The 12,920-nt window shown below is 41.2% G+C and overlaps 1 protein-coding gene across 1 annotated transcript in view; it reads left to right on the top strand.

The window, feature by feature from the left end:
• hdac1 (histone deacetylase 1) overlaps positions 1 to 11,083 on the top strand; it is a 65,806-nt gene extending 54,723 nt beyond the window's left edge. The window contains exons 11-14 of the mRNA XM_068011780.1: positions 2,299 to 2,429; positions 4,868 to 5,017; positions 8,918 to 8,975; positions 10,380 to 11,083. Coding sequence (XP_067867881.1) covers positions 2,299 to 2,429; positions 4,868 to 5,017; positions 8,918 to 8,975; positions 10,380 to 10,416 — 376 coding nt within the window. The 3' untranslated portion in view covers positions 10,417 to 11,083. The remainder of the gene's footprint in view (positions 1 to 2,298; positions 2,430 to 4,867; positions 5,018 to 8,917; positions 8,976 to 10,379) is intronic.
• Positions 11,084 to 12,920: the final 1,837 nt, after the last annotated feature.

Genomic DNA, 12,920 nt, shown 5'->3' on the forward strand with positions numbered 1-12,920 from the left:
GTGGATAAGAATTTTAAATTGACACTCAGTCCTTCAAAGTCTCCAATGTTGGGAAATGAGGGTAGGGCTCATGGGGGAGTGGAATTTGATGTGGGCTAGGATATGGAAGTTTGGATGATCTGAAGTTTATGGAGGAAGGGAGGCTGGTCAGGAGAGCATTGAAATGGTTGAGTGTTGATGCTAGAAGCGTGGAGGAATCACAGAATCGTTACAGCCCATCGTGTCCGCACCGGCGCTCTGAAAGAGCAACTCCCTCAGATCCATTCCCCTGCCTTCTCCCCATAACCCTGCACATTCTTTTCATGTAACTGTCTGTATGTGTCAGGAGGATATCTGTAGCAGTTGGGCTGAAGCAGGGGTGGTGATGTTAGAATTAGGCAGTTATTGTGATGTGCAGAATATGGGGTTAAAGCTGAGCTCATGGTTGAATAGGATGCTGATATTGTGATCAATCTTGTTGACCTGAGGCAGTGTCTGGGGAGGGGGAATGGAATCAGTAGAAAGGTACAGGAGTATGTGGTTCGCGTGGAAGGCAGTGGCTTTGGTCTTTCCATTGAATAAGTGGAGGAAATATCAGCTTATCCAAAACTGGATGTTGGAGAAGCAGTCAGAACGTAGGGAGTGGAGTGGTCAAGGCAGGTGATGGAGAGATAAATTTAGGTGTTCGGACATATGTGGAATCTGACCCCTGTATCGTTGGATGATGCCAAGACATAACATGAACATGTAGAAGAGATCGTTGGGGGACTTCAGAGGTAATGATGTAAGGGCAGAAGGACAAGCCATTGTTGGAAATACTCTGTCTAACTTGTATCAGTAAGAGTGGAACAAGCTGAGCTGGACAACAAAGGAGAGTTGTTGGAAAAGAATGGCCTGGTAGTCTCTGTCAAAGGCTGCACAGAGCATGAGGAGGGGAAGTGCATCACAGTCATAGAGGATGTCATTTATGACTTTGATTAAAGCTGCTACTATTCTGCGGCAATGGCAGAAACTTAGCTAAAGAGATTTAACATGAAACTGGAAATATTGGCATGGGTTTGGGAAGCAACAATGCTCGAGGTTTTGGGAGGAAAGCAAAGCTAGAGATGGGGTGGCAGTATGCAAGTAAGGGGGGGGGGGGATGAGGCTGAGTTTGGGTGGGTTTTGACTGCAGTTTTCAAACTGGGAAGGGGCTGTTTTTGAGAGAGTGGGACAGTATCAAAGGAGAGAGCATGGTTTTCAACATCAGCTAATTTGGAGGTCAGGAGGAGAAGTTTAAGGGAGGTCAGCAGTTTAGTGAGAATGGTGGTCAAGGCAGTAAGAGATTGCTTTCTTGAACAAGGTGAGCTCATGATGACAGATGGGAAAGAGTTTAGAGGAAGATGTGGGTACTTGATCAGGGCAGGGAGAGCATTGGGAAAGTTCGACTTGAACAAGGTGAAACAGCAAGTGCAGCTGAACGATGGTCTCTGCCTTAATGCAAAGAAGGCCATGAACCTGACTTCTTGGAGATGAGAGTGGAGGGAGTGAGTAGAGGAGCTTAAGGGCAGCAGTTGGCAGCAGAGAAAAGGAACGTTGCAAAATTATCTGCAATAGCCTGGAATATTGCTAATAGCTAAAATTGGGTTTGTTTGCACTGTGACACATGGACAGGTGGCTTAGTCCCTGCATAGTTAAGTTGCCTAAAATAGTAAATATAGCCACCTATTGCACATTAAAAGAAAAAGTAGAAATGGTATCTATTAAATTCATCTTTTTTATCCTGATATAACTCTAGTTTGAGTTCAGGTGAGTTGTTGATTATCCATAACTGGCAGCTGGAAATATTCATGTTGAATGACTTGTGCTGTCATCCTCCTGGAGACTTCACTCCTGGTTATACTCGTGCAGCTGAAAGCTGATGCTTTTGTGAATTTTTTTTAGAAAATTGTGCCTTACAGTATTGCAGATCTAAGTGGAGTGACATTCGTACAGAGGGCCATGTCCAGTAAATTATACCCTTGTCTGAACTCGATGGGAGGGATATCTACTCTTCCATCTTGGGCATGCTTAAGTGAACATGGTTAAATGGTTCAAAAATGCAATGGCTCCGTTATGGTATGATGTAGAGATAGTCATTCAAATTTCTATTAGCAGATGGGCTGTTTGGCTGTATGATAAGGAGTTACGAAGTGCCTTTGAACTGTTTCACAATTGAATGGTGGAGATAAAAAGGGAAACAGGAAATGCTAACAATCTACAGGCCAGTCGATTCTGTTGAGGCTAAATTAGTTTTCACCGTGTCCCACAGAAAAATAATTATTGGCTGTAAATTTACAGGCAACGTTTGTTTGAAAACCTGCGTATGCTGCCCCATGCACCAGGTGTTCAGATGCAGGCTATCCCAGAGGACGCAGTTCCAGAAGATAGTGGGGATGAAGAGGAGGAAGATGCAGACAAACGTATTTCGAGTGAGTTCTCTTAGTGTTCTGAATGCTTTGCATTATAAATTTAGGATTTGTAGAGCATTTCATTATTTCTAGTCTTGGAATAGCTGGCAATACCCGAGCTCTATTACAGGCCAATATAAAAGCAAAGAAAAAATTACTGTGGATGCTGGAAATCTGAAATAAAAACAAGATGCTGAAAATACTCCAAGTCTGGCAGTATCTGTGGAGACACAAACAGAGTTAACATTTCAGGTCGATGACCTTTCATCTGTTGCAGGCTAAGCCTGGCTGCAACTCATGCTGCCCAGAGAAAGCTCTGTGTATACATGCATACAAGATCTATTGGGGAGAGTATTGCAAACTAATCGTTTGTTCATATGATGGCCATGTTTTCTTCAGGAGTTCAAGCTTCTGTCGCTGGTGACACTTCCTGCAGATGTGTTCGTCTAGGACATGTGGTGTGTCCATGACTTCCCACATGCCGCAGGATGTTCATTCTACTTGACCGAGCTGACCTGCCATAATGTAACTTTAAAAAATGTTAGTACTATGAGAAGTAAAATAACTTACCAGTTACTCACCAATTAACTTCTCCCCTGTACCGAAGAGAGAGGCAGCTACTGGAAGCTGAAACAAGGTAAAAGAAAGGAGCCCCTCCCTCATGCATCAAACTCCCACTTTACACTTTGTGCACTCAAATTTATTTTCTTAATTTATAGTTCCCCTCTTTCCCAAACTCCCTCAATCACCAACTCCCTTCTTAACACTCTGTGCCCTCCAGCAGCACTCAGTGCAGGCAAGCAGCACTGAGAGTCTTGTCAATTTATACTCTGAAAACAGTGCTGTGTTGGCTCTGCTAGAGCTCTGCTAAAGCTCAGAAACCAGTTTAAGTTTGCTACCTAATTAACTACAGCTACTCTGACTGTTAGTATACCCCTGTTTAAAACTGCAAGAAATCTTTCTTGCCTCTTAACTGAAACAGGAATTTCAATGAATTGCTAGATGTAAACAAAACAAAAACTAGTCTTGAGAGATTAACCCTTAAAATTCACTGTTACCAAGCTCCCTTCACACTCCGTGCAGATCCACATCATTGGATAAACCTGCTGAACAAATGGGGAAACTATGACAGCTTCCTGGAATTGGGCAACATACCAATAAACTGCTTACCTGGACTATGACCTGCCAGTGGCCAAGAAACATGACCCATCACCTTTCGATTTATTGTATTCTACTATCTGAGTGCATGTTAGATATAAACCTACAGCAAATGTTTATTTGTGAACTGGTAGATGCTGCCCTATGTACCTGGTGTTCAACTGCAGGCTATCCCAGAAGACATATTTCCAGAAGTGTGGGTATGAAGAAGATACTTACAAACCCACTGAACATTGGAGTAGCTTCCCTATGTGATTTTAAAAGTAACCCGTGTAATGGGAAACAGAGTTTCCACTTATTGTCGCTTCAGTTGGCATTTTGGGGCTCATTATAGCTTTTTACCCACAAAAGATGGAATGTGCTGAATTCAGGCAATGATTAAGAAAAAAGCGCGTGCCACATTTTAAAAATATAATTCAGTTGGAGCCTGTTTTGATTCTATCTTTATTAAGAAAGAGGTGTCCTGTTGTATTTTTATTTTAAAATCAAAACATCCTCCTAATAGCTTTGGTGGATAACCCAACGGCCCAATGTAATACGGCGCTGTACAGATCAGATGGGTTCAATATTTTAGCTCTGATATGTGCTCAGCTAATGCATTTTAGCAGCTGTGGTGGTAGAGGCACTTAATTTGCCTTTATAATTGGGCTAGGGGAAGGGGAGGGAGGCTAGAGTTTCTACTGCCCATTGTGCCCCCTTTCCTACTGAAAGTATATGAATATCTAGTGAGAGCAATACATTACTGTGTCTTTCAGTTACCCCTGTTGCAGGGCAAAAAAGGCCTGCTGAAACTCATCACACAAGTTCTGAAGTGAAAAGTCAGTTGGACTAAGTTAAAAATGATGTTGATGCTTGTAGCATCCCATGCCAACAGTCTTTAGAATAAGGGGTGGGAAGAAGCCTGGAGTCAGGGTAGTAGTCGTACAGAAGCATTCATTTTGCAAAAGAAAAGCATTCAGAGTATTTTAAAGACTTGGAGGAAGTGTTTAATTGATTTGGCACTGGCTGATCTTGTAAATACCTCAAATCCTTTTGAATATTGGCAGAGAAAAATGGGAGGAGGGAAGATATAGGGAATTGTCATGCTACCTTTGCTTCTGATGAATGCTATTTCAGGTCAAGCAGTATACAGTAACTTCAGGCAGTTCACTTTGCATCTGAATCTGGGGTTGGATGGGAGAGTGGCTGGCAGTGGAATCTCAGTCTAAATGACTTGCTATAAATATCGAAAGCAAAATATCACCTACAAGTCAGAACAATTCTTTAAATGCCAACTTATGTTTTGCTTTCTTTTTTGACAGTCCGTGCTTCAGACAAGAGAATAACATGCGATGAAGAGTTCTCAGATTCTGAAGATGAAGGGGAAGGAGGTCGACGAAACACCGCAAATTACAAAAAACTAAAGCGTGCCAAAGTGGAAGAAGAAAAAGAGGGAGAAGAGAAAAAAACAGGTTGGTGATAGTTCACCTGTTGTGCTGAAACTGTGTAAAATTTTCACAGTTCATTAACTCTTGTTATGACCGAGGCAGGAGGAGTGCTTTGCTAGTTGTACTTCTCCACAGGTCACAACATATATTTTAAAAGCTTACCCAGTTACTGATAGTCAATCATAGACTCTACTCTTTATCCCCAGAATAAAATACACCATCCAGGTTTCTTTAATAAACAACAAATTTTATCAGTTTATTTTGGAACAAGACTTATCCAGTAGCAAAGCAAAACATTAATACAGGTTGAAGTATGAAAGTTCCCTTTTTAAATACACCCTCCAAACAAATACACACACACGTTGGTTAAAGAAAAAGAAAGAAATTTTCTCTGCAGAGCTCTTTTACAAAAAAAAAGACAAAAACGGAATACTTTGGCCAAATATTTGCTAATTCTTGAAGAACAAAAGAGAAGATATGGAAGGATGTCAGTTGTCCCTTTGGTCTGGCTTCCTGGTATATGGAGAAGGGTCACTGGGTCTGGCTTCCTGGTATATGGAGAAGGGTCACTGGGTCTGGCTTCCTGGTATATGGAGAAGGGTCACTGGGTCTGGCTTCCGGGTATATGGAGAAGGGTCACTGGGATCCTTTCAGAAGCAATTCTTTCTGGAGATGTCGAGAAATAGTTTGGTAGGCTTTCCAGGAGAAATGTGGCATCAGGTTTCAGTTATCACACTCTGGATTTGTAGGGTTTTTTCCAAAGAGGTAGAAAAAGAGGAGCTGGCACACTGGATTTCTCAGGGTCTCTTGGAGAGGTGCAGGAAAGATAAACTGTGGGGGGGGGGGGGGTTCTTTTCAGCAGGCTACAAAACCAAATGCTTTTCAACACTGTCCACACCCCAACTGAACCAAAACAATATCTCAGAAGCAAAACCAATTCTTGACCCTTATTAATCTTGATATGTAATTTCTCTGTCAACACTTACCCCAAGTAACCAAGGTTTCTGTTTATCTTGGGGCAACAGCCCCAACAAACAAATTTCTCTGCAGCACCTGTGGAAGAGCCTGTCACTCCAGAATTGGCCTTTATAGCCACTCCAGGCGCTGCTTCACAAACCACTGACCACCTCCAGGCGCGTATCCATTGTCTCTCGAGATAAGGAGGCCCAAAAGAAAAGAAAAAGAACTTACCCCAAGTAACCAAGGTTTCTGTTTATCTTGAAGCATGTGATATCCAGTCAAAGTTGTTTTCAAACACATCTCAAGTGTCCTTTCAGTGAACTTTCAACAACAAAACAAAGTCCAGCATCTATGAAATCTTCAGCCTTCCAAAATGAATCCATTTCCACAATTTAAATGAGTCCTCAAAAAAAAAAATTACCAAAAAAGTGAAGCACTTTCATAACACACTTTAGATCCCAAGTGTCAGAAATAAGCAGTTGACCAGTTCCAGTTGGTTGGAGGAAGCACTCAGTTGTATAAAACACCAGCAATACTGTGTTGCTACTCTGTATTTGGGGAGGGAAAAACCTGACTCAACATGTGCCTGAAGCATGTAAGTGCCTGATCACAGCAACAGTGGAGGAAGTGATGTGAAAATGATTTGATTGAAGCTTGTACTAGCAAAGTTTACCAAGTTGAAGGTACTGCATTAGACATATTTAACATTCAAAAAATTAGGAGTGACTGGAGATGTGTCTCATGCATAGTATTAGTGATGTGCAGAGAATGAGGCATTTCACATACATATGGAAAAAAGGTTATAGACACCAAATATATGATGGTATAAGATCTGTTTCCCAACAGAATCTCCATGAATTTCATGGACAGGAGATCTGACTCTAGTCAGGAGAAAGTATACTAATGTTACTGCTGGTAAGAATAAAATGTCTCCAGCAGTAATGGATCAATCTAGTAGTGTGCAATACAGGTATAATATGGTACTGGACATGCAAATTCGATTTATGAAGTACCTGGAGCTCAATATGGGTGGCTGTATGAAACAGTATGCGAACATGGATTAGTTAAAGATGCAAAAACAGGGCAATAAATGGCAGACCATTACAAGGTCCAATTGTAAAAGTTGTTGAGCAGTTTTAAGATACCAAGATTGAATATGCCTGTATTTTCATATACAAGTGGAATATCTGAATACTTAGAACTTACAATTTTACTTTGCCAAAAAGTTAGCTTCTCACATGTTGGATCAGCAATGATGCATATAAAAATAATCAACAGGTAGAAAGCTGTGTTACACAAGGGTCAGCGCTGGAGCCACTGTTCATAATTTATATTAATGATTTGAACTTTGGAATAAGTGGCTCAATATCAAAATTTGCAGATACCAAACTCAGAATACTGGGGGGTATGGTTAACGCTGAATGCAAAAAGACATTTGGGGGGGAAAAGACAGAAATGTTGGAAATATTCAGTATGTCTGGTAGCACCTGTGGAGAGAGAAAATTAACGTTTCAAGTCGGTGACTCTTCAGAACTGGAAAAGGTTAGAAATGTAATAGGTTTTAAGCAAGTGAAAGTGGGGGGGAGGGTGGGTAAAAACAAAAGGGGAGGATTTGTGCTGGGGTGGAAGACAGGAGAGATTAAATGAGGAAAGAGTTGGTGCAGGGCTAAAGGGAGTGGTAATGGGACAAGCAAGCAAAGTTGTTAATTGAAACTATTTCACAAGTAGAATGTTAAAAGTTTTTTAAAAAAGAAACAAGCCATTTAATTACCATCGAAATAGGTTTGATTGATCAAGGTCGGGAGCCAGACATGAGTCCTTAATGAGCCGCATGCGGCTCCAGAGCCACAGGTTGCAGACCCCTGGCCTAGATTTTAAATAAGAAACTGAAGTAGAAAAGCAAAGGAATCTAGGAATACAGGCAACAAATCATTAAAAGCAGCATCGTAGAGCAGTAAAGCAATTAAAAATGCGAACAAAGCACTGGGATTTATTTCTTGTGTGCAGAATACAAAAGTAATCAAGTTTTTAGTTTGTATTGTGGCCTGGTCAGGCCACACTTGGAGTACTGTGCACAGTTCTAGTATAATACTTAAAAAGGGCATGGAAGCACTAGAAAAAGTACAAAAAAGATTAAAATAAAGCAAAATACTGCAGATGCTAGAAATCTGAAATAAAAACAAAGTGCTGGTATCATCTGTGGAGAGAGAAACGGAGTTAACGTTTCAGGTCAGTGGTCTTGCATCAGTCTTGATGAAAGGTAGCAGAGCTGAAATGTTAACTCTTTCTCTCCACTGATGCTGCCAGATCTGCTGTGTATTTCCAACACTTTCTGTTTTTATTACAAAAGATTTACTAGGGTGGTGTCTGAACTGAGATTACAGCTATCTGGAAGGATTGAAGGGATTGGGTTTTTTTTTCTTTGGATGTGGAATGAATGTTTCCACTTATGGAAGAATCCATACTAGAGACCAGAAATACAGGATAGTTCATAAATCCAGTAGGGAAATAAGGAGAAGTGTCTTTCCTCAAGAGTGGTTAGAATGTGGTTGAGGCAAATGGCTTAGATACTTTCAAAAGCACACTCGATGAATCCATGAGAGAAAAGAGAATAGAAAGCTATGCTGAAAGGCTGAGATGAGGTAGATGGAATGGAAGGAGACTAAACATCAGCACAAGCTTGTTGGGCTGAATGGACTGTTGCTGTGCTGTAGATTCTGTGTAACGTCAACTTTTCGTCTGATCAAAAATGTTTGGCATCTCAACTTCAGATTAAATAATGATGGAATAAAAACAAGAAATGCTGGAACCACTCAGCAGGTCTGGCAGCATCTGTGGAAAGAGAAGCAGAGTTAACGTTTCGGGTCAGTGACCCTTCTTCGGAACTGACAAATATTAGATTTCCAGCATCCGCAGTATTTTGCTTTTATTTAAATAATGATGGAAATGTTTTTCATTTTCCAGATGGGAAAGAGGAAGAAAAGGCCAAAGATGGTGTTCCAGAGAAATTAGAAACTAAAGGGTATGGTTTTTACTTGTGTAAAATATTACAGGTTTTTTTAAAGGGCAAAAATAAAAAGCTCTCATAATTGTCTCATTTCCCTTTCTGGCTCATTTTATTTTGTTCTGTTTAGTTTATTCTGTCTCCTTCTCTGTATGCATCATACGTTTATACTTCCTTCTCGTAAGTCATCTTTCCTATGCCGCCTTTTCTATGTATTTTAATGTTTCTACCTCTTGCACCTTTTTCCCGTGTATGATTTCCCTCCTGCTTTCGATCACTTGTGCAATTATTAAACAGTCGAGCACAGTTTGTCATGCACAAGTGCCTCCCACACCCCCCTCACTTGCATGTACTCTGCCTCCTCTGCACATGTTCTCAGTCTATAGGTGCACACTCATCTCTGTGGTTGTGTTCTCCATTTTTTTTTTTACACATACTTCCCTGCATACTGGCTTGTGTTCTGTTATATCTGCATCTCTTGCTCATGTGCACTCTTTTCCTGGCTCTCCCTCACTCTTGTATGCACTGTCTGTTTTGTGCATTCGCGCTCTCCTCTCTGCCTTGCCTGTGCTTGTACTCTTTTCATCTTGTATTCTTCAGTTCCTCTAGCCTGCCATGCATCCTGAGTTTCAAACCTCTTGATTGTCTCTATATCTCTAAGAGATGAGGTTGCTTTGTTTCCCGTGTGTAAGGCACTAGTAGTAATTCCAGGATCTGGGAATCGGGAGCTTTGGGTGGAGGTTGAGTGATTGGAGAACTCGGCATGCAAGCAATAATGGCCATGTGATTTGCTTGGACCAGTTGGAATGGTGAGACATGATCAACTATGGGTGAAATCTTTTGGAGGTATCAAGTAGAATTATTCCATAAATTGTGATATAAATGCCCTACAATCTTGAAATGTTATAAATTGCAAACTTAATATTAGTGCCCTAAGTAAGCCAAGACTTATCAAGAGTATTATAATGATTGTAGTTTAGAAGTGAAGAATTGTGCCATTTTAATAGCATTTTAATGGTCATTGTTTACTCTCCTGCTACAGTTTTGGTGAAGCAGGTGACTGGCTGTTGCATGGTGCTGGGAAGTGGTTACTGTACTGATTGGGGAGGCAGTGAAGCTGGGGTTTGAGTACTCGCACGTCCTTGGTAGCAGGGAGGAAACCAAGTCAGAAATGGAGTATATGGAATGGGCTTTGTTGGAGGGAACAAGCAAATATGGAACCTCAGCACTTGGGTGGACCTGGGTAAAATTCAAAGGGTAGTTGATTAATGCAAACCATCGTAGCTGAACATGGGTTCAGTTTTCTTTCCAATATTCCGGTCTGCGATATTACATTGCTGGGATGGGCCAATACATTATTAATGATAATTTTGACATGGATTTTTGTACAACTCACCAAATTTGATTATCTTTACTCCCTAGAATTAAGGTGGAAGAGACGAAACCAAGCAATGCATAAATCAAGACGGAAATGTGTCGGCTCCTTTTCCTTGCAGCATGGTTACTGTAGCGTAGCATTATTAGATGACCCTAGAAATGCTTATTTTTTTACAACGTACAATGGACCATGTAATTTATTTGTAAACACATTTTTGACCTTGGAAGTTGTTTAATCTGTCATCCAAAAAAAAGTTAAATTGTTAAGTGAAGTTGACTAAGGAGTTGTTAAACCTTTCCTGTATTTTCCAGTGTAAACAAATGGCATTTTTTGACTCCTTTTTGCTAAGCACATAGCACTCTTAAGTCAACCCTGTAAAGTTGTTGAACATGACAACTTGGCTTCCATTTTTACTACCCCATAATGTACCATTTGTATTTCTGTGAAAATACTGAGAATCATGTAACCCTCCCATGTTAAAAGTAGTAGTCAGATGTGTGAGATTGATATTCTATTAATTTTTTTATATATTATAAACTGGGTAAAATCAGTTGACTTATATACTTAGAGACTCCTTAAGGAAATGTTTTCCATTTTTAAAAAAAAAACTTTATAGTAAAACTCTTATTGCCCAACTGAAACATGGGTCAGATGTGTGTACTTTTTTTAAACCTTGCTATGTGTGAATTAAGTTTACTTCATGACCTTTTTTGACCAAAACGTAATTAAAATATTCAGTCATATTGTGTTTTCTGCTGTTCTGTAAGCACAGATCTACAGTTTTGGTAGGACATTTACACTAGTATGTCCTTGAGCAAACACCTTGGGGCATTTCATGGACATGTGAGGTAAGTGAACAGACCAAAGTTGGGGAGATAATGGAAGCAAAATTGAGGGATGTTTTCAACGTTTCTGAAAATGGAGAACAATGAAGCAGGGCAGAATTGAGTAGGAAGAATATTCCAGAATTTAGGGTGGGATGGTTGAAGACTGTGCCATCAATGATGGGAATGGGAGAGAGAAATGGAGAATGGCTTCCACATTTTAGTCTATGTTGATGAACTTTATAACGGGCTGTCACTGGGGCAATAGCAGACAGCTATTCAACATTATGCACCATGACACAAGTCAGGAGCATGATGTAATACTCTCCACCAGTCTGGATGAGTGCAGTTCCAACAACACTTGAGCTTGACACCATCCAGGACAAAGCAGCCCGCTTGATTAGAACCCCATCCACCACCTTCAACATTCACTCCCTTCACCACCGACGCACAGTGGCAGCAGTGTGTATCATCTGCAAGATGCACTGCAGCAACTCACCAAGGCTGCTTAGACAGCACCTTCTAAACTCATGACCGCTACCACCTAGAAGGACAAGGGCAGCAGATGCATGGGAACACCACCACCTGCAAGTTCCCCTCCAAGCCACACACCATCCTCACTTGGAACTATATCGCCGTTCCTTCACTGTCGCTGGATCAAAATCCTGGAACTTCCTTCCTAACAGCACTGTTGGTGTACCTACCCCACATGGACTGCAGTCGTTCAAGATGGCAGATTACCACCTTCTCGAGGGCAATTAGGGATGGGCAATAAATGCTGGCCTAGTGCCACCCTCATCTCCCGAACAAATTTTAAAAAAAAAATGGCAGCAGCAACAGCAACCCTGAGTAATACACTTTCTAGATGTAGAAAGTGTATTTGACACGCGTAGTGTTTCCAAATTGCCTCGGCTTTAAGGTGTCTAAGGTGACTAAACAAGGGTTTACCCCCTTTCCTCATCTTTATGCTGGCTGTTTTGCCCCTGGCAACAGTGACAAGTGTGAACTTGGATATCGCAAAATACCGAACACAAAATATTGCTGTATGCTGATGTCCTGCTTTCTGGAATTAGTCCTTTGAACTCGCTCCGCAAGACCTTTAGAGGCCCAAGCTGACTCGGGTTCCAAACTTAACTTCTGCAAAACAGAGCATACCCCTCATACTGGTGGCCATGACTCCATAGTACAATAGTGCCTCTAATTTGGTATTCATTGGCAATTTCATCAGCTTCCACTGGATGGCTGGTATGAGAAATGGAAAAGATGTCAGTGTTGCATTGCAGAGTTTTCTCGGTTAGGGCTGAGGTGTTGGGGCAGAACAGAGAGCACTTTACTCTGCCTCTGACTACTGTCCTGGTCTGAGAGTGCTTGATGCTGATACTGACAAGTGCATGGAATGGGAAGAGTTCCATTCCCCAACACTAACTTCATCTTGAGCTGTCACATAATGGGAAGAACAGAGCAAATGCGAATGCAGACCCTCAACTATCATCTGCAGCAGAATGTGGAAAGACTGACAAAGCAATATAGAATCTCCAATGGATGAGTGCTGGTAAGGTTGTGGTCAGAGGGGTTCATTGCAGCATGTGACTCTAACCCTGTTCCCTAAATCAGGCTTGGGGAACAGTCAGGGACCAGATAGCACGATTGTCCTTGCAATCCTGCAGATCTGAGTTTATGCCTTTTGAGCTTATCCCTGGAAGATGCAAGCTAGTGCAACTTTCACTGCTGTCTGAAAGATGTGTCTTCACTGAACAGGCA

Source organism: Heterodontus francisci, chromosome 31, assembly GCF_036365525.1.
Source record: "Heterodontus francisci isolate sHetFra1 chromosome 31, sHetFra1.hap1, whole genome shotgun sequence".
In the NCBI taxonomy this organism is placed as follows: domain Eukaryota; kingdom Metazoa; phylum Chordata; class Chondrichthyes; order Heterodontiformes; family Heterodontidae; genus Heterodontus; species Heterodontus francisci.